A 22538-nucleotide genomic window follows, 5' to 3' on the forward strand; every position below is an offset into this window, starting at 1 on the left:
ATAACTATCATACATGTCTGACGCCAGCAGAGTCACGATCTCCGTGTTGTTCACCACACTGTTGACGGTGCTCAGGTCTGTGTACCTGTCCCTGCAGTAGGACCGAGCGCCATGAAAGCTCCTCGAGTCCTGCACCAGGATGTAACGGCCAGCATCACCTGGAAGAGAAACGAGCAGACAGAGTCAGAGCACAGGCTGGAAATGTTCACCAACAACATTCGCCTTTTTTAAACTACAAACTGATATTTTTAAGAAATGCTGATCATGATATCTTTTCTTCGACTAAATGTGTTTTAGTTGTACATAATAATATAAATATATAAATATATCTATCTATCTGAGAGACTATTGTTCCTTCGTCGTGGTGCTTTTAGGTGCCGATGCCACTCACCGCTGTAACAGATGAAGTGCTTCTCTTCTGAACAGTCTCTGGTCGACCAGAATCCCAATGCAGATACCGTCACACACTTCCCCACACCAGGCTCGCCTGTGCCCCAGTTTGTGACGGTTGATTTACCTGTTCCAGTATAAAACCACTTCCAGGGTAACATTATACCACAGAGTCAGGTACTTCTGATTTGAGACCTTAGTTTTCACAGGAGCTACAGTATCCAGAGTCGTACGCAGTGAGGAGGTAAAATTATTAACAAGATAATCGACCTCTGTTGGGGTAGTGTCCAGATAGCTGCTCTGCTCTGTGTTGGTACAGGGCATTGAAGATGATAACAGTGGGTGGATTATATTCTTAAACTTAGTTACAGCGCTTTCAGAAAGACATCTACTTTGATAAAGTCTACTCTCCACTGCTGTGTAATCAATTATTGTAAAAGTAAATGTTATCAGGAAATGATCAGACAGGAGAGGGTTTTCAGGAAACACTGTTAAATGTTCAGTTTCTATGCCATATGTTAAAACAAGATCTAGAGTGTGATTAAAGTGGTGGGTGGGTTCTTTTACATTTGAGAGAAGCCAATTGAGTCTAATAACAGATTAAATGCCATGTTGAGGCTGTCATTGTTAGCATCTACATGGATGTTAAAATCACCCACAATAATTATTTTATCTGAGCTCAGAACTAAATTAGATATAAAGTCTGAGAAATCAGACAGAAACTCTGTGTAAGGCCCAGGTGGACGATAGATGATAACAAGTAAGACTGGTTTCTGAGTTTCACAGCTGGGGTGGACGAGGCGAAGCATCAGGCTTTCAAATGAATTAAAAGTCTGTCTGAGTCTTTGGTTGATTAATAGGCTGGTGTGAAAAATTGCTGCCACACTGATTGTGGGCATATAAATAATGTTTTATTGAACAACTGTGTTGAAAATGTGTTTTGTGAGGCTCAACCGGCTCCTTCATAGAAACTGCCCGGAGCCTAACCAGAGGCTGAGCTGGAGGCCTCAGCTACCTCTGAACCAGTGGGAGTTTTTAAGTCGGACCTGCCACGTCAGCTGGAAAATTGAGGTTTCTCAGTCATCCAGGTCATTGTATTCTAAGGAGTGGGCTTTAAGGTGTCTGGGAAGGGATCTCAAAAATCCTCAGAACTCTATATTGGAGACACCAAAAAGCCATTTCATAAAGGCATGGCACAACATAGAAGAGCCACCTTGGCGGGACAGGACTTGGCTCTCCATCTGCATCTAAAGGACAAAGGTCACTCTTTCAAGGACACTAATGTTCAAAATTTGGACTGAGAAGACAGATGGTTTGAAAGACAAGTGAAGAAGCCATCTATGTCCACAATGAACAACCCTCTTTGAACAGAGGCTTTCGACACCAACTGTCTGCCATCAATAAGCCAGTTTGGTGATCCTTCCTAGACACCTTAATGCCCGCTCACATCATGAACCATTTCAACTCAGGAAATCACATGATAGGGTGGGGCTAAGTTTCACAGTGAGCTCACCCGAAATCTTGGCTGATTGTGACCCACACCCGTTTTCACACCATGGCCCATGTGATTAGGTAGAGGATCAATAGCAGATCCATGACCTCCTTGGGGGACACTCCCATAGAGCTTGGAAATCTGGCACTCACCACCAATCGACCTTAAAACTGAAGAAGCTTCTCGCATGAAACATCTTCAAGAAAATTAAAGAAGATCAGATGCTTTTCTTTCCAAGTTCTTTAGATTATTCAAGGAACATTGAAGTGGTCGGGCAGACGTCAGTCTGTTTGCATCTGTAATAACTTTGAATAAGTCATCTTCAGTTAAACGACTCTGAGCATCTTTAAACAAATGCACTGTAATGAACACTGGGCTGCTTTCTAAAAAACCACTTTTACAAAGTCTCTGATGGACGTGGGAGGAGGAGCGAGGATGACATTTATATCAGATGAAGAGTTCTGACTGTGTCACAGCTGCACAGACGTCTCATCGTGTCGGGTATGTTCTGCATATGTTTGGTTTATTTGATAATCTCACACATTCATTGTCTGGTATTCTAATAAACAAAATGATGATAATTGAAGGAAGACAACATTTTTAAAGTTGAACGTTTCAAATGTTGAATATGTTTGATAGTTTTGTTTGAATGATTAGATTAGATAGAAATGGAGTGAATGACAGAGACAGCTGCCTCTTTGTTGATGCTGCTTTAAGTGTTATGATTAATAATGAACGAGCAGCTGCAGATGAGATTCATGAGGACGTCTTCACAGTTTTTCAGCTCTCAGTCATGAAGAGGTGTGGACTGATCCTGCTGCTGCTCTCAGGTCTGTGAACTCATCTCAGTCGCCTCATTTATAGTTTGAATAAAACTTTTGATATCAGAAAATCAAAGAAAGCACAAAGTGAACTGCTCCATAGGGATTATTTTAAAGGTGTCTGTAAACGAGCTTCAAGCAGTCACAGAAACACTCGTACAATCTCCAAAGACCTTTGTCATGTCAACTAAACTTCTAAAGGTTTCTTTGGGTCCAGTTAGAAGTTTGATTGACAGTTTAATAGTCGGCAGTTTGTAACAGTCTGTATAAAGTATAAAAGAGTAAAAACGGAAAGAAAGGAGGGAAGAGTCAGTGCATGAACGTGGCTGTTTGTGTGCACTGCTGAGAAAAACACATCTTGATTTTATTTTCTGTGTAGAAATCTGACTGAAAGCCTGAAACGCTGCAAACCCGTCAGCTCGCTGAAAAAGATCCTGACTGCTTTTACCACGTCCGTGTGCACGTTAGAGCAGGGCGATATGGCCAAAAATATTTATCACGATATAGATTAGAAAATTTGCGATAGAACTGACGATATAATTGATGCGAGACAAAATACAACTCCACAACTTTGCTAGCGCACAAAAACCTTCCATTTATTTTCACTTAAACAAGCAGCTGTTTTATGTACATTAAAGCTTTATAAAAATGTAACAGTGCAAATGCAAATTCTTTGCTGAAAGTTTAACCAAAAGGCATTTCCAGTAGAAATGGGCTGACATATCCTGAGCATAACCATGTATAATATCCACCGAAGTTAAAAAGAGGAGCTTTGCAACATTAAACTGCAGTGTGCCAAATAAAAAAGTCAAATATGTATTTTTCAGACCATAAGGTGCACGGGATTATAAGACACATTAAGCGAAACAAAGCAGTCAGATAAATCAAACTTTATTCAACTCATTCTTCTTGCTTCCTCCACTTCTGTACCATCGATTCATTAATGCTGTTTTCTATCACAGCTGCTCTATTCCCATGTTGTTGCAGTATATTAATGACTAACCTCGTATTGTGGATGGATTATCTCAGTTGTTCTCCTGACTGAAGTTTGGTCCGTTTACAGCATCCTGCTATGCGACTGCATTTGTCTCTAACCATGAGGAACCTTCACGTTAACTTTTATCGAGTGGAAAAGTGTTAGCGTTCATCCTCCAGCTTCAGTGTTTATGCTATGCTAACATAGCTGTGTTGCTAGCGATCACGTAGCACATCATTATATACCAGCTAGCCCAACTTCAGTAACTTTACAAACATCACAGCTGTTTAGTTTCCTGTCTTCATTTATGTTGGAAGTGATAGCAGAGCAGTAAGTTTGAATTTTTTCAGAAATCTCTCAGTCAGAACAAGCGAAACTAGCGAGCTAACTTCCGCTAGCTTCTAACTCCGTTAAATGTAATAAATTCTGTTTTCATGGATGCTTGGATGTTAAACTTCATAGTTACACCTGGTAAAGCAGCAATGCTGATCGTTTTATTAAAGATGAAAGAATTTACACAGTTTTTAACTCTCAGTGACGCTGCAGTGTTTGTTTGACTTTGGGACCTGAATGATCTGACGGACAAACACCAAACCAGTTCCACATCACTGAAGTTGCACCATTTTTACAAACCTATTCTGGTTCATCCGTTTCACTCAACGATCCGCTTTCCCCCTTCTCATTCTCCGTTGCCGCCATGCTCTTTTGGCCATGTGCGTATGAAAACAAAGGCACTACACATGTGTGTTTTACCCATATTCTATCACGATATTTCATTTTCTTATCGTTGCCTAACATTGTACCGGTATTACCGTGAACGGTATAATATGGCCCAGCCCTAGTGCACGTGTTGTTCAGCTTTGAGAGCCACTAACACGTCGTTTTCCTTCATTGTGCACACTGAAGAGGAAAAATCGTCCAAATGCATGTGCAATAAGGCCAGAGTGAAAAACAAACTTAGCACTGTTAAAGCAGCTTTTTAACCTGATGTGAGAGTTTCGCCCTGGAGCAGGAAACCAGTGTGTAGGTGTCCACAGGCACCGTAAAACAGCTTTTAACCAGTACACGAGTTACACATCCTTTGAAGGACACATATATTAACATATATTCACGTCTTTAAAGATGTCAACAAAAAGTTTGCGTTGTGGTAGCATGTAAAGAATTTATTCTCCTGATGACTAAAATAGTCGAGCTGAGGTGAGTCTGTGACCGCGCTGACTGACTCGTGTCCTCTCAGGTTACGTGATGGTCTGCCATCTTCAGTCTGATCAGTTAGTCAGACAGCTCCACTTCATTAACGTGACAAAGTCCTGGAACGATGCTCAGCAATACTGCAGAGATGAGTACATTGACCTCGCCATCGTTAACAGCTCAGCTCTCATCCAGGAAGCCCAGAACAGTGTGGGGAGCACCGAGGCGTGGATTGGACTCTCCAAGAGCGGCTGGAAATGGTCTCAAACTGGTCCAGTTCAGTCATCCTGGTTTAACATGTGGTCACCGGGACAGCCAGGGACTGATGAGTGTGTTACAATATCTAGTGATGGATCATGGTCCACAAGACCGTGCTCAGCTACTTATTACTTTGTCTGCTATGACGGTGAGTGTTTCAGACTTTGGTACCAGGGTTTGACAAACTGAACATTTTAGCTGCAGGTTTGAATCCGTCTGATCTTTTGTTTCAGCTGCGACTAACAAACACATCCTGGTGGAGAACTCAACGACCTGGTCTGATATCCTGGTGGAGAACTCAACGACCTGGTCTGATATCCTGGTGGAGAACTCAATGACCTGGTCTGATGCTCAGTCATACTGCAGACAGAACTACACAGACCTGAGCACCATCAACAACACGCAGGACAACAGCCAGGTCGCTTCTATGTTGTCAGATACTGCTGGTGCCTGGATTGGACTGTACAGAAACTGGACGTGGTCAAACTCGAGCACAGCCTCCAACCTGACGTGGGGGCCCGGGCAGCCTAATGTCACTCAAAACTGTGCCAGTATAGATGCATCAACAGGCTCCTTCAACAGTCATAATTGTAGTGACCAACGCCCCTTCCTCTGCTCCAGAGGTGAGTCTGTCCTCTGTGTTTCTGCACAGTCTGGTCCTCCTGGGCTCATCGGGCTTTTCTTTCTCTGCAGATGTCAAACCTTCAGCCTTGAGGTCAGTGAAGGTTCAGCTGAGGGCGGGATCTGCAGACCTGAACGACCCCACAGTGCAAGAATCCATCCTGCAGCAGGTCAGAGGTCACACGGGCCCCGATACAAGGAACAGACCGCTATAACTACTGTGAAATGATAGAGAGCAGTGAGTCTGTGCAGGTTCAGGGACACGTGACAGCACACAGCTGCAGAGATACGGGGCTCGTTTAATGCAATCCCATCCATTTGTATTATTTAACCTTTTTAACTGGTAACTTGAAGAAGTCACTTAATTTCAGATTACTGTGAGGAGACGACGTGAACCAATGACAGGCAATGAGGCCTAATTCCAGACTTCAGTTTCATCCCCAGCCAGTTCATTTAGTTCATTTCCCCCAGAAACAGCACCAACAACGTTTTCTGCTCACTACAGAAACAACGGCTGATTAATGAGGAGCTTCTGTTAATGTGTGAAAACTGTGTTTCAGGTGAGGGAGAAGCTGGTGGAGCAAGGAGTCACTGAGGAGGTGAAGCTGAGGTGGAGGACGCAGCCTGATGGGAAGGTTTTCCACAGAGAGGAGGAGACAGCCACTTACTGTGAGAAGGAAGACTGTGGCGGTTTAGTCTGAACGTTATTGGCTGATGTTCCTCAGATGATCTGCTGTGTAATTCAACTTATTTCCATCTCTGTACTCTGACTGCTGGACTGTAACAGCGTAGCTTTGCATGACTGACAGTTGGAAATCATCCTTCTTTATCCTAAGCTCAGATCAGAGTGTCTGATGAGCTGTTTTATGCCTCTTTGTTTCTTCTGATTGGTGAAGCTAAAGTTTGCAGGTGAGCGGGTGGGCGGACCTTCTGTGTCTCAGATATAAATGTTCATGATATCCTGTCTCTACATATGAAAGTTCAAGAGGAGAAAAAGGTGAAACTGAGTGTTCAGAGCAGCCTGATGTCTGAGCTTTTTGACTTCATACTTTATAGTTCAAATGAGCACCCAGCAATATAACAGTAGATATGCCATATATGTCAGTGAATCGCGCATTTATGCTCTCTATTATCATATTAAATATACATTTTTCTGTCTCAGAAATGTCTCTGCTGCTGTTTGATTCTGTAAACTACAGTCATGGCTCTGCATCCATCTTCATTGTAAACTCTATTCAATAAAGTCTATTGATATTTTATTGTCCTGTCAGAACTTTCAGTTGCTTCATTTTTATGCTCTTATTTTGAATTTGATGCCAGTAACACACATCATAAAGGCTGAGACAACATGAAGTTTAATGCTAAACAATAAGAGTCTCACATACAGTGAAGCTGATTGGCGGGACAGCAGTCACATGACTGGCTATGAAATCCCAGACAGACAATCCAACAGTTTGTGAAACATCTGAATGTAAAATGCTGAAAACTTCTGCTGCTCATCTGTTCACAGAAAAATCTGTGAAAGCGACGAGACAGCTGTGTGACGGTGATTTTCAAAATAAATTCAGATCAAATATTTTCTGTTTTAAAACACAAAGTGTTTCACAGTCTGATAAAACTCCACATTAAGACCAGAGTACCTGTCCACACAGCGGTGCATTCACTGCTGCACACACACACACACACACACACACACACACACACACACACACACACACACACACACACACACACACACATTAGAGGAACAAAAGCCAAAAACAACAGGAAACAGATTAAAGCTCATCTATAAAATGAGTTTTCAGCAGTCGCTGCCCTGACATGGACGTGGCTGATGTGTTTACAGATTCTGCACTGTAACAAATGGCAGTGAAATTGACATATAAACCATGTAAAATCCCTACAGAAATGTATAGTAAACCCCAAAACACATTTTTTCTGTTTCAATCACATCGAATTTTTGTAAACTATTAAACAGAATGTTTTTGTTACATTTACAACATCAATGTGTGATTATAATCAAATTTATTTGTTAAAACTACAAATATTGGGAACAAAAACAGTGAAATACTTTAATTTTTTTTTTTTTTTTTTTTTTTTTTCTTTTAAATGACATCAGAAACAGCAGTATGCGACATTACGTGATGGCAGAGCTTCAGTTCATCCTTTGTCATTTTTTTTTTTTTTTTTTTTTAATAAATAGGACAGGGGGAATGAATGAGAGAGAGAGGGGGAGAGAAAGAAAGAAAACCAAAGGGGAGAAGAGACGGTGAGAAGGGGGGGGAAGAGAGACAGAAAAAAAAAAAAAACTCCTGGGTCACCTGTATGGAGAAAAAACAAACAAACAAACAAACAAACAAACAAAAACAAACAGAGGAGACAGCAAACAACAAAGAGCAACACAATAATAGAGAAAACAAAGCACCATCACAACAAACTAGCTAGTCATAGATATCAGCATTTACTAAGTAATAAACGATATTGTGCAGCACGCAAGATAGACAGCGCACAGTGTGCTCTGAGACAGCAGCCAAGAAAGCTTTAGTCCGCGTCTGTGAATACCCATGTGTGCATACCTGTGTGGATCAGCATGCTTGCATTCCAAAGGTTTCTCCATGCAATGATCCGCTAGGGAGTGTGGGGGGGCCACAGCCCCGTCCTCCAGGGTGTGAAGCGGGTATGGAGGAGATCAAAACTCCAGACATCCAGAGGCCCCCAGAACACAAGAGACCATGGAAGACCAACAGAGGGGCAGCCGCGCCACTGTCCCAGTAAGAGCTGAGGAGAGTCCCAGATGAGGGCTCGCCCAGCAGCCGCGGAGCAGAAGTCAGGGGGAGTTGCAGTGACGCGCCCGTGAGCTCCGCCGGCCCCCAGCTGCGCCTGAGTGACCGAGCCCTAGGCCGAGAGGCCGGGGGCACCCCACCTCCAAAGGGGCCCGAGCGAGCCCCAGGCCCCAGGCCCCGACAAGCGGCCGCCAAGGAGTGAGCCGGTGTGTACCCGGACGCCCACCCCCAGACACAAAGAACCACCAACACACCGACACCTGAGGGAGTCCGCCACCGGCAGGGGAAGTGGTGGTGGGTGGAGATAGGCCTCCAAACCTTGGAGGGCCTGAGGTGTCCCCAGAGAGGTGGCGTCTGATACCCAACCTGACATATAGACACAGACATACAGGCACACACAGATACAAACATCCATTCCCACCCTCATGCTCTCATATGCACTCACTCCACACTCAACCAACGTGGAGACAGACATAAAGAGACGCTGTACACACGATCACACTCCCCAAGCGTACTCTACAAACCGGGTCTAGGTACCCTTGCCCCTGGAGGGGGGAATTGCACCCAGACCCAGGTGGTGTTACCCTTTTCCCTGCGGTGGGGAGAGGCAGACCACCCCGACTCCGCAGCAGCAGGGAGGCCCCACACCCCAGACCGCAGTCGGACGGCCAACTCCTCCTACTAGCCCTCCCGCTCCAGCAGGCCGCAGAGAATGGGGGTGGGAGAAGACTCCAAACCTCCCTCCACCCGCTCATTGTAGTGTTGATGCATATGTGTTCTAAGGTGCAATTAAAACCCAGGAGGGCATGGAGCTACCTGCCAAGGAGCAGCAGGTAAGCGCATAGTCCCTCCTGCTAACCCTCAATGACTAAGTGTATTTAAAATTGAGAGGTGGGCAACGACGTCAGGGGTGAGGTATACACCCTGATGGTGATTTGGACTCCGTGATTGTGCCCACCCCCAAGATCCTATATGTATGTGTAATGAGAGTGTGAATAATGTGAATGTCTAAGTTGTGGGATAAAATTGAGGCAGAGGCAGCCAGAAGGGGACGGGGGGGGGGGGGGGGGGTAGCCTCCTCTGCACCCTGGTGACATACCCCCACTCCAAGGCCCTGCATGTGTGGGTGGTTGTGGAGGAGCGGGAAGAGGGAGGCAGCTGGAGATGGGGAGGGAAGGAAGGGAGGGGCAGGTAACCCCTCCCTGGGGCCAGCTCCCCCGCTGACCCCAGTAGGCACTCCCACCCTCCGCGACCCGCCAGGGAAGGGGGGCCCAGGCCCATCAGACCGGGGCCCAGTGCAGCAGCGCCCCCCGGCTCCACAGAGCCCTGGACAGTCCACCCAACCCCACCACAGAGAAAACTGCACCCACCCCACCAACCACACATCTTCCAGACTACATAAGACGGTAAACGCCCAGGCTGAGATCTTCCTCCACCTCTCCTGTATCTCCCCCTCCTGCAGAGAGTTCCTGAGAGAAGAAAGCTCCTGCAAGATGTGACCATCCCCCCCACCAGTTGAAGAGCCCCCCAGGCGGCTCGATGCACCGGCGGCACCCTGCTCCAGGGCCGGGCCCCCATGCACCCACCCGCCCACAACCCCGGCAACACACCAACCAGGACCCGAGCCCCCGAGGCCCGGCCCGGGCCCCAGCCCAGAGACGGAGCGCCCCCAGAACCTCACGCCCATCCCGGACCCACCCAGGGGCAGCCAGGTTGCCAGGTCAGTAACCCGCGTCCGTCAGCACAGACCCTCCCCTAGCCCCGCTGCACGCAGCCGCGAGGAAACAGTCACCTGAGAGCCAACAGAGCCCTCAACCGGACGTGACCGCTACCCCGGGTTGAGCCCCCCAAGGAAGATGCCTCCGGGGAACCCCCCGACGCCCTAAGCCTGTCCCTACCCCCTCACCAATCACAACAGTGAAGGCGGGACCAAACTATGACCCCCCACCCCCACTAGGTGATGGAGCTGATAAAAGGGGCCCAGAGCAATTGATCTAATGTGGTGGCAGAGGCTGTGTCAAGACTAATGTAATCTAATAGATAATTTCTATATTGGTTAGAATTAAGATTATTTTTATTTTTCCAGTTCATGAGGACTGTTTTCTTGGCTATGCATAGGGCAGTGAAAATCATATGGGCGATATTCTTTTCTGAAGTGACATTATCTAAGCTGCCCAACAAACACACTAAGGGGGAGGTTGGAATGTTACATTTCAGACATTTTGATAAGTCTTCACATATCTCGCGCCAAAACTTTTGCACTGGTGGACAGAACCAAAGAGCGTGGATGTAATTGTCTGGTGTATTGCCTTGACAGTGTGAGCAGTTGTTGGAAGATGTAAAGCCCATCTTGAACATCCGATGACCTGTATAGTGCACTCTATGAAGTATTTTGTATTGTATTAATTGCAGACTGGGATTTTTAATTAATTTAAAAGTTTTTAAGCAAATCTGAGACCAGAAGTTTTGGTCTAGGTTGACTGATAAATCTGCTTCCCACTTTGCAGTAGGAAGGGATATTGATTCATCTAATTTAGAAAGTGTTCTGTATATTTTAGATAATAATTTGGGGGATTTAAGAGTAAGAAAATGTGCCGCACTTAGTGGTGTTTGTAATTCAACTTGACTGAGGTTAAATTTCTTTTTTACTATGGATTTAATTTGTTGATATTCTAAAAACCTTGTCTTGTTGATCCCATATTGTTCAACTAGTCTGTCAAATGGAATAAATTCTGTTCCCTCTAATATATGTTCTAAGTATTTAATTCCTTTACAACTCCATTCTGGGAAATTAATCATATTATTGTTTTGTAATATGTCAGGGTTATTCCAGATAGGTGTACGTTTGCATGGGATTAATGAAGACTCCGTTATTTTTAGAAACTCCCACCATGCTGTTAGAGAAAAGCTGATGTTGATACTTTTAAAGCATTCATGTCTTTTGATGTTTGAGCTAATAAATGGTAGGTCTGAAATCTCTAGATCCTTGCATAGTGCCTGTTCAACATCTAGCCAGGGCTCAACTAAGAAGGTATGTTTTAACCATTCTGAGATGAACTGAAGCCTGTTGGCTAAGAAGTATTGGTGAAAATTAGGCAGATCTAATCCTCCTCTATCCTTGGTTCTTTGTAGCGTTTTTAAGCTAATACGCGGGGGTTTATCTTTCCAAAGGAATTTGGAAATATATGAATCCAGAGATCTGAACCAATCTTGTGATGGTTTGTTAGGGATCATCAAAAATAAGTAATTTATTTTTGGCAAGATCATCATTTTTATAGTGGCGACCCTTCCCATGAGTGATATGGGTAAAGATTTCCATCTAGTCAGATCGCCTTCTACTTTCTTTAGAAGTGGGATGTGGTTTAGTTTAGTTAAGTCTGAAAGCTTAGGAGAGATATTAATACCTAAATATTTAATATTTCCGGATTGCAGTGGGGCAGAGGAAGAATTATGGAAGGAGCAGTTAATGGGGAGAACTGTAGATTTTGGCCAGTTAATTGAATAATCTGAAACTCTTGAAAACCAGTTTATTAAAGTAATTACCTCAGAGAGGTTGGTTTGTGTGTTTTGCAGAAAAAGCAACACATCATCCGCATAGAGACTGATTTTATGTTCTATGTTCTTACATTTTATGCCCTTAATTGTTGTAGCCTGTCTAAATGCTGCTGCTAGAGGTTCGATAAAAATTGCAAAAAGTGAGGGGGAGAGTGGGCATCCCTGTCTGGTGCCCCTCAGGAGACAGAAGCTGGAGGATGTCTGGTCATTTGTTCTGATACGAGCCGTTGGGGAATTGTATAATATTCTTATCCAGTTTATGAAAGAGTTTCCAAAACCAAATTTGTGTAAAGTTGCGAATAAAAATTTCCAATTAACTCTGTCAAATGCTTTTTCTGCATCTAGAGATAATATTATGGCTTCGATGTTTTTATCGTATGAGTAGTCTATTAAATTAAGTAATCTACGAGTGTTTGTTGAGGAGTGCCGACCTTTTATGAAACCAGTTTGGTCAGGATGAATTAAGAGGGGGGTCATTTTCTCTAATCTCTTTGAGAGAGCTTTGCAGATTATTTTAAGGTCTACATTTAAAAGAGAAATTGGACGATAGCTTGAGGGAAATAAAGGGTCTTTGCCTGGTTTTAGCAGGAGACTAATGTTGGCAGAATTCATATTTGGTGGTAGTCTGCCCTTTTCCTCGATTTCCTGCAACATGCTGTGGAATACTGGTGCCAAAATTGTCCAGAATTCTTTGTAGAATTCTGCAGGGAAGCCGTCTGGACCTGGAGCCTTATTATTGGGCATACTTATCAGGGCTTCCTGGAGTTCACTTGGCGTCAGTGGCGAATCCAATTCCATTGCTTGACTGTCTAGTAATTTTGGAAGAGTTACGTTGTCAAGAAACAGATCAATTTCATTTTTAGATGGGTTTATTTGTGGTGAGTATAAAGTTTCATAGAAATCCCTAAAAATGTTGTTTATTCTTCCAGGATCATATATTGTGTTCCCCGATAAATCTTTAGCAGCACATATAGTTGTTTTTTCTTTATTTATTTTTAGCTGGTTAGCTAGAAATCGACCTGATTTGTTACTGTGTTCAAAATTCTGCAAGCGAAGTCTTTGTATAAGGAATTGTGTTTTTTTATTAATAGTTTCATTTAATTCTAGTTTTGTTTTGCATATTTTGTTCAATGTTTCCTGATCTTGGTGGGACGCGTAGGCTTCTTCTAGTGATTTGATGTTTTTTTCTAATTCCTGAATATTTTTGTTTTCTTCTTTCTTTTTGTGTGATGAGAAAGAAATTATTTTACCTCTCATCACAGCTTTCCCTGCTTCCCATAGAACAGAAGCAGATATTCCGGGAGTGTCATTAAAGTCTAAATATGAAGTCCATTCCTTTTTAAAGTATTTAATAAAGTCTTCATCTTTAAGTAGTGATATATTAAATCTCCAGTTTTTACTTGGCGTAGTATTATTCTTGTGCATTAGTGTTAAAGATACAGGAGCATGATCGCTGACAGCTATAGGATGAATCTCAGTGTCTGAAATGTCGTTCAGCAGTGAGCTGCTGACCAAAAAATAATCCAGACCAGAGTAAGAGTGATGAACATGCGAGAAAAAAGTATATTCCTTACTGGTGGGGTGAAGGGAGCGCCATGCATCGCAAAGACCAAAGTCGCTCATATACTGTTTGATTATATTTGTGGACTGCCAATTACGCTGAGTTCCTGTTGTGTTGAGCCTATCCATTTCTTCATTTAGTCCAAGGTTGAGGTCACCGCCAAGAATGAGTGTGCAATCAAGGTGTTCAGAGAGTGCACTAAAAAAACCGTGGAAGAATGAGGGTTCATCAACATTTGGACCATATATACTAACAATACATAGTTTTTTGTTCAATATTGATAGTTTAATAATTAGAAATCTACCCTCTGGATCTATAACTGTATCGAGTACTGTAAAATTAACATTTTTATGTATTAAAATTGCTACTCCCCATTGTCTAGAATTATAACCGGCTGCAAACACGTTAGGAAACTCAGGTGTTTTAAGTTCATTTAAACCTGTGACAGGTTTGTGAGTTTCTTGTAATAAAATAACATCTGCCTGTAGTTTTTTAAGCTGGTTAAATATTTTTAACCTCTTTCCTCTGGTGCCAGCTCCATTTACATTCCATGTGACAAACCTCAGCATGCCCTTAATTGTGCGTGTATGTTTAATGATGTATGCTGGGTGTTTCGTTTAGACAGGTGGAGAGAATATGGAAACATCCCTTGTTTGTAAATAGAAAGAGAAAAAGAAGTGTGGTGAGAGACTCCATAAGTCTGACTATGTGTGTGAATATTCACTAATATGAACAAGCGTGGCTTGCTTATGTGTCCTGCAAGTCTGTGCGTGCTGTGAGGCTGTTGTGAATGTGCTGCCGTTGAGCTGATGTGTTTGCGTGATCGTGTTGTGAAAATATGGAGAAATAGAGGGTGTTGTTTGTAGGTGAGTGGGGAAGTAGGTGGCCACAGCAGTGAAAGACAAGAGAAAGAAAGAAACCACATGAACTGTGAGCGACAACAAAAAAAAGAAACGAAACGGAAACATTCCAATTAAAGCAATGACGGAGGGTGACGGTGTTATATCTGCTATGACATCATATTGATATTACTAGGTTAAACACATGTTAAAGGAGAAAGTGTGAATGAATAAGAAAAGAGTGTAGCGGGTTCTTATCTGGAGTGCAGTCAGTATAACCACGGTGTGGTGCCGAGGTCGCGGTACAGCTGTCCGTCCACGTAGAGCCGGTCCACAGCGATGACAGCACGGGAGCCTTTCTGGATAAAGCTACGTCGAACTGGGAACAGGACCTTGCGTCGTTCCAGGATCTCTTTGGGGAACTGGTCGTTCACGCTGAAGTCCGTTCCTTTCAGCTCTCTGCCGCGACTCTTCACCTGTTCCTTCTGTTTGAATTGACTGAATTTGGCCACAATAGGCCGTGGTCTCCCGGTCCGCGACCGCGCGCCCCCCAAGCGATGTACTCTATCGAAGTCGATGTTCTTTACGGTGTCCTCCGGCAGCTTCAGGTGGATTTTAATGAAGTTTTTCACCGTTGCCTCTGCGTCCTCTCCGGCAGTTTCTGGAATACCAGAAAACACAAGATTATCTCTCATGCTACGGGCTTGTAGATCGATAACGGACTCTTTTATTTTTTTATTTTCAATGTTTAGCTGGGTCACGTTATCGGTGAGAGATTTAACCGACTCCCGTAGCGTGGCATTTTCAGCGGCAAGCGTTTCCACCTGCCGCTGGCTGAATTCCAGGGATTCTCTCAGAGATTTAAATTCCCGGTGTAAGATCTCCACCAGGGACAGCCTCGCATCGAAACTGGACAATCGCTTGTCGATTGACTCCAGGATTTCTGCGATGTCTTTGCCGGCAGGCGATGTTGTACCGGGGGAGTCTGCCTGGCGACTTCTCTTCGATGACGGCGTCTCGATTTTGGCCGGGGAAGATGCACTCTGGGCCTTATGCATTACTAAATCTTGAAAACAGCGGTCGATGTAATCTTGGAGAGCGTCTAAACTCTCCCCGTTGTCCTCCAGGGTGTTAGAGATGATAAAACAGATGTTGTTAGTTATATGACAATTGATTAGTATATTTGGTAATACTGAAGCTTGGAAAACCTTTGTTAAACTCTATGCTACCATTTGCTTTTTCTCCGCCAAAATCTCCGGCGTCTGACGTCACCTACAACATCACTTCCGTCACTTACCTCACTTCCGTCCGTCACTTACAGTGTGGCCGAAATACTTTAATATTCTAACAAAACAATTATGTTAATTTGACATGCAAATATTGTAAAAACTATAGTTTTAGTCAGTTGTTTTTAAAATACACGAATTATATGTAAGTCACTTTACAAGTTTATACTGTAGGCCTTTAACATGATTTCATGATTCATGAAATTATGCAAATTCAGGTATACGGCTAATAAAAATGTATTCACAGAAAATATCATTGTGAACTTGAGAGGTTACTTCTCTATTTTTATGCTATACAAAAATATGCAATTATAATGACATTTTTTAATTATTCAGGCTTATTTGCAGCCTATTGTACAGTAACCTATAAGAAATTATTATTATCGATATCTTAGGTAAAACTTCTGTTCAGTCGTAATCCTTATATTCTTTATGTTTCTTTTAATTGTAATGTGATACTTTTACTAGACTACTGTTTTTGGGTTAGGTCAGCAATGTATCATATCACAGGCTAAACAACCTAACAGTGCCTTCCATAGGATGTCTATGGTGCCTCCTCTCCACAGAGCTGTAGCTACTGTAGCCTGCACTGTTAGGAGTTGGGTTCTGCTTATATGGTGTTTTTGTCTGTATGTGTTTTTGGTGCCTCCCTTTTTGTATAGGTAGGCGGGGCAGTGAGTCACTGAACCTGGCACACCTGTTACTCATCAGCTGCATTCTTCAGAGGAGCTACCTGACAGAAGACTAGTGTCGGAGTATTGACGTTTTTGGAGAGTCTGTAATTCTGCCCCTGCCTGCTGGAGCCGTTGGATTATTTCTGGTGACTGTAAGAAGTTTTGTTTCCTCCCCAGGATTTCGCCTCGTCTGGAGGTTTTGGCAATAAACAGTACCAAGTAAGCTCTCTGTAAAGTCTACTTTAAGCTTTTCTCGGTTATCGGTTATCATTTTTTTAGATCGAGTGCACCTGTGTACCTGTGTGTGTTTCCGTCACCTGCACGTCCTGGCTCCGCGTCCACATTCATACGCTATTGTACATACTTTGTCCTTGTAAAACCTCCCCATCACTGTAAATAAACTGTCTTCACCGCAACTCTGCCTCCGTGCGTTCTGTTCCCTGGGTCCGTCTGCATTTGCCATAACACTGAGTGCGCCTAATTTTGAATGTGCATCTGTAGCTCGTCTCTGATTGGATGAGGGCGGGAGGAGCGGGAGAAGAGCTGCTGGTTCACGGCTACAGCTAACGAACCAGCAGCGTGCACAGTCTGCGGAGTGGAGAGAGAACAGAAAACGTCGAGCTTTTACCAAGGACGTTTTTAGGACAAATCACAAATATGCGATCTGTGGTTCATCTGAAAGTTTGCACGGTAAGTTTAACATCTAGGCTACTTTTTTCGAGACCAAAACATCACTAGCACCAGTTGATATTTAGACTAATACTTGATAACTTAGCGCTAGCATGCTAGTTCAGCTGAAAAGCACTGGCAAACTTTTTAAATACTAAAAATGGTCACCTGCGTCTTTTGTAAAAAGATATTGGTCACATTAAGAGGCTGTGTACAGTGGTCCTTCATGTGGTGTTTCGACAGAAGAACGGAGACGGGCTTGGTTTATCATGGAACGTGTATTCAGCAATAGTTCGCCATCCAAAACATATCACAATACACTTCTCTTCTTCTATCCTTCTATCACTATTAGTCACAGAGCCCCCTACTGGTAACTGAGTATATGTTCATATTCAGTCCCCCTGTAAAGCAACCCTTCACCATCTTAGCAGTGTATGTAAACATAACATCTCTCCTCATTCTCACAGAATTCTACTACCTCAGTATTACTTACTTAGCATGGTAACATTACTATTTGCACATAACATTATCAGTAGTAAACTTTGCAACCAGACAGCATTTCAATACTGCTTGCTGAACCTATTTCACCTATAACACTACTGGGTGTTTGAACTATACCTGTGATCTTAACATACCCATCTTGTTATGGTGCCTAAATCGTCCTTTATAATGAATACTTGTACAGTTAAGGTTACTGTAGTAACTGAACAACCTTAAGTCACAAAACTTCACAAATAAATCATAGTAAATCAATCATCTATTATACTTGGACCTCAGAACTAGCAGTATGGAACTTAACATTAGCATCCAACAGCTCAAGCGTGTTATTTTCCCACTTTTTTTTTTAAACTCATTTCATTACATAATCCTTGGTCCAAGCTGGTAACTGTCTTGGTCTGTTAGGAACAGAAGGTCTTTTAGGAGTTTCTCTTGTGTTGTTTTCAACCTCTTCACCAGCCTGCAACGGCTCAGCATTCTCTGCTCGGCAGAGTGAGAGACGGGCTGCATTCCATCGCTTTCCATCACTCAAGATGAAGGTGCTCAGTCCAGTCTGTTGCTGCACTGGCAGTGGATCAGTGAACTGTCTCTCTCCCTTCCCCACTCGGAAAGGCTTACGTATCCGCACCCTGTCACCGACCACAAGCTGGGGAGGTTTTGCCCCCCTCTTAGCATCAGTGTAGCGTTTATTCCTACGTTGCTGGTGAAAGACTCTGGCCTGCATTGGTCATACTGTCCTGTGTCTTTGGGAAATGGCAGGACATTTAGCTTTGTTCTCATTGGTCTCCCTCTGAGAAGCTGAAACGGAGCTGCTCCAGTCGTTGCATGAGCTGTAGCACGGTAATTCTGTAGCATCTCTGTCACGGCGGGCTTCCACAGCTTCTGGGACACCTGTGCAGCCTGAACACAGTCCTTCAGCACTCTGTTGAATCTTTCAACACACCCGTTCGCTTGAGGGTGATACACACTTGTTCTAATGTGCTTGATGCCCCTTTCAAAGGCAGATGAAGTGAATTGTGGTCCATTATCTGTCGTAAGCTCACAAGGGTTTCCCTCCCGTGCAAAAACTGAAGACAAGAACCTAATAACAGTGTCTGTAGTAGCTGATGAAGTAAAGGCTACTTCTGGCCATTTGCTGAAGTAATCGACCAGCGTGATAGCAAACCTGCAGTCCTGCGACCCGCGGTCAAAAGGTCCAACAATGTCAACGGCCACATGCTGAAAGGGACCATCTGGAAACGGAACCGGCTGTAGGGGAGCAGGAGCAGTTTTGGCCGTTTTGTCACACGATTGACAGACTGAGCACGATGACAGAATCACATGGACTTGAGTATCCATGCATGGCCACCAGTAAAGCTCTCTGAAGAGCTGCTTTGTGCGAACTATGCCCTGGTGACCTTCGTGTGCGAGGCATATCACCTTTTCTCGCAGGGACCTTGGGACCACCAGACGTGTCCCCCGGAAAACCAACGGTGATTCCACAGCAAGTTCATGTCGCAACAGGAAATACGGCTGCATCTCAGGTGGGAGAGACCTTTTCACCTTAGGCCAGCCTGAGCGGATAACCTGTCGCAGCAGAGAAGGGTCAGGGCAGTCCTCACATTCAGCTTTAAAATCCGTCAACGGTGTCGCTGTCAAGAGAGGAGAAACTTCAGCTATCTCCAAGAATTACTAATAATAGTTAGTAATTCTTAGTTAGTAATAATAGTTAGTAATAGTTACTAATAAAACACTTCCCTGAAATTTAAGCTCTTTCTTTTTTTATACAATGATGTGTTCCCTGTTTGTGGGTTTAACAAACTTTAGAGCTTCATAGCCAGTCATTGTTAGTGCAAACCTTTCATTCTTTGGTTTAAACATGATGGACTTTAATCAAGCTATGCTGAACTCATAAGAGCTTTTAGCAGCCAAAACATTGTCCAGTTCATTTCGTAGTTCTGGGTAGGACGTGTATGTCCATGGTAGTTCCAGAAGAGGGCCGCATGTGTGTGCCACAGGTTGTCGTGCCAGTCCATCCACAGGCGTGAACAGTACCTCAACCTTGTCAACACAGATGACATCTGACCCAGTAAGAACCTGAACATCCTTCTGAGCCCTGTATCTTCAAGTCCTCTGATGTACTGGTGCAGAAATCTGAAGCTCTGCTTCTCTGCTTGAGTGGTGGGAGAGGCAGTAAGCAACTTCAAAAGCTTTCTCGTTGTTGGCTTTTTATCTTCATACATTAGTAGGACACGCACTGGAGCGGTTTGCAGCCGAGTGTGAAGCAGCAGGAATGAGGATCAGCACCTCCAAATCTGAGGCCATGGTTCTCAGCCAGAAAAGGGTGGAGTGCCCACTCCGGGTCGGGGATGAGTTCCTGCCCCAAGTGGAGGAGTTCAAGTATCTCGGGGTCTTGTTCGCGAGTGATGGGAGAAGGGAGCCGGAGATCGACAGACGGATTGGGGCTGCAGCTGCAGTAATGCGGACGCTGCACCGGTCCGTCGTGGTGAAGAGGGAGCTGAGTGTAAAAGCGAAGCTCTCAATTTACCGGTCGATCTACGTCCCTACCCTCACCTATGGCCACGAGCTGTGGGTAGTGACCGAAAGAACGAGATCGCGGATACAAGCGGCAGAAATGAGCTTCCTCCGAAGGGTGGCTGGCCTCTCCCTTAGAGATAGGGTGAGAAGTTCGGCCATCCGGGAGGGGCTCAGAGTAGAGCAGCTGCTGCTCCACATCGAAAGGAGCCAGCTGAGGTGGTTCGGGCATCTGACAAGGATGCCCCCTGGGCGCCTCCTGGGTGAGGTGTTCCAGGCATGTCCCACCGGGAGGAGGCCCCGGGGCAGACCCGGGACACGCTGGAGAGATTATATCTCTCGGCTGGCCTGGGAACGCCTTGGTGTTCCCCCGGATAAGCTGGAGGAGGTGGCTGGGGAGAGGGAGGTCTGGGCCTCTTTGCTTAGGCTGCTGCCCCCGCGACCCGGCCTCGGATAAAGCGGATGAAGATGGATGGATAGACATTAGTAGGACATCTTGTGGGCTTTGAAAAGTGTCTTTTAGGAAGTGGCTTACAACTAAGGACATTTTCTCTGCGGCATATGCTGGTTTTTGGATTAATTGTTTGTGTGCGACTTTCAGAAGAAGGCCTTTTAAGTTCTCTTTGGTTGGAAGCACTGATACATCCAGGCGATCCATGAGATCCAGCACTTCATCCCTGTCTTCATCTGAAAGATCTTCTTTTAGTGCCCTTGTTATCAGATCCCTATCTGATTGACTTAGGTAAAAGAGAAGACTTTCAAACAGCAGATCATCTGATACGTGATTCTCACCGAAGATGAGTGCCACTGTGAAAACAGGAGCAAGGCGACAAGGGAAATATCCATGGTCTTGAAATCCCTTCAGTAAAATTCTACCCATGGATTTCCACTCTTCTTCCCAGGGCCGTGCAGAGAGGTTTAAAGGGGCGCGCGTGCTTAAAGCTAAAAAGGGGCACATTGAGCCAGGCTGAATAACAACAACACACATTCATCAAGAATCTAATATGGGCAACAAGGCAAAGCAAACGTAGCCGGTGTTTTACCTGATGGGTACAATGTTGCTGTTGAGGGGTTGCTGTGGATAGTGCTGGAGGGCAGGGCTGTGCTGATCTGAGACTGTAGACCAGGGGTGTCAAACTCAAATACACAGTGGGCCAAAATTCAAAACTGGAACAAAGTCGTGGGCTAACATTAATATTTATTGAAAAAAAAATCTTCCTCCAGATATAAGAATGAATATTTTCTTATGGACTCAAATAAGTTTTGCTGGAAACCTGAATATGGAACAAGCAAAGCTTAATACTAAACAATATATATATTAGCTGTATAATACCAGTAGGCCAGCTCTAATAGTAATTTGGTATGGCTTTGCGGGCCAAATGTAATTAGGCTGCGGGCCAAATTTGGCCCGCGGGCCAGAGTTTGACACCTATGCTGTAGACATTAAAAAGTCCACAGGAGAGATGGTAGCTGATTAAACAAGTGTCATGAGATAATAACTAAATGCAAAGATTGGTGACAGCGCTTGGAACCATAAGGCAATAAAAAACTGTGAGAAATAATTTAGGCTCTGCCTGTGAATCACTCTTTGCTTCTCTTCTTCCTGCCTTCCATCATTTCATATATCACTCTCCACTTGCTGTCCATCTGAGAACAAGGCACAACTTGTTATTGCAGTAAACTATAATCTAATTATCCACACCTAACAACTCTTGCACTTAATCTATAATAAAATGATGACAGAAAAATGTTATAGCCCTGCCTTTAGTAGCCTCACACAGCTCCTACTGTTTCCTCCTCATGTCCTTACCAGGCATGTCTGCACAATATTATATCATGAGTAATATTTTTTTTAAAAAGCCATCTAAATGAAACACACACATGCACGCACACACAGGGACATTTTAGACCTTCTTCAGAATACTGTATATACTATGGGCATCACGGTGCTGATCCAGAATCCTTACATTATTATTTATTACTAGAGCTACAATAATAAAGCAATGAGGAGGGGGAAGTAATAAATATGAAATAATGTCATTATGATGATTCCATTTGTTTCACTATCCACTCTGTGCAGGGCAAAGCTTATTACATGTTTAAACTGTAGAGATACAATCATTTTACTGCTGTAAAATCCACATTTTGTCTTATTTAAAATATAAATCTAATATAATCTGCTTCTTAATGTATGTTCTTTAAAATACAGCTTGTGTTTTTTAATATATTATAATTATAATAATTATTATGTGGACATGCATATTAGATCGTTTTTAGTGAAATATAATCCCTCCAGAAAGGCAGGAAAAGCCCGGAAACTTACTTTAAAACTAAATATGTTTCTAAATACTTTAAAACTAAATATGTTTCTAAATACTTTAAAACTAAATATGTTTCTAAATACTTTAAA

At 43.7% G+C, this 22538-nt stretch overlaps 1 protein-coding gene across 2 annotated transcripts; it reads left to right on the plus strand.

Annotated features, from left to right (window-relative positions):
- Nucleotides 1-2369: 2369 nt before the first annotated feature.
- Nucleotides 2370-7010, plus strand: LOC147319777 (putative C-type lectin domain family 20 member A). 2 transcript variants are annotated; one of them, XM_086310093.1, is made up of 6 exons: nucleotides 2370-2383; nucleotides 2659-2712; nucleotides 4917-5276; nucleotides 5362-5751; nucleotides 5822-5919; nucleotides 6310-7010. In XM_086310093.1, exons 2-6 carry the CDS (start codon nucleotides 2676-2678, stop codon nucleotides 6448-6450), a joined length of 1026 nt encoding a protein of 341 aa, XP_086166219.1. In that variant the 5' UTR covers nucleotides 2370-2383; nucleotides 2659-2675; the 3' UTR covers nucleotides 6451-7010. The 2 variants fall into 2 exon arrangements, with proteins under 2 accessions (XP_086166219.1, XP_086166218.1); XM_086310092.1 differs by lacking the exon at nucleotides 2370-2383 and having other exon boundaries at nucleotides 2412-2712.
- The last annotated feature ends 15528 nt before the right edge of the window (nucleotides 7011-22538 follow it).

Source organism: Aulonocara sp. 'chitande type north' Nkhata Bay, linkage group LG11 (genome assembly GCF_057382095.1).
Source record: "Aulonocara sp. 'chitande type north' Nkhata Bay isolate Kocher_YH1m ecotype deep benthic linkage group LG11, A_spYH_male_GT1.1, whole genome shotgun sequence".
Classification (NCBI taxonomy): Eukaryota; Metazoa; Chordata; class Actinopteri; order Cichliformes; family Cichlidae; genus Aulonocara; species Aulonocara sp. 'chitande type north' Nkhata Bay.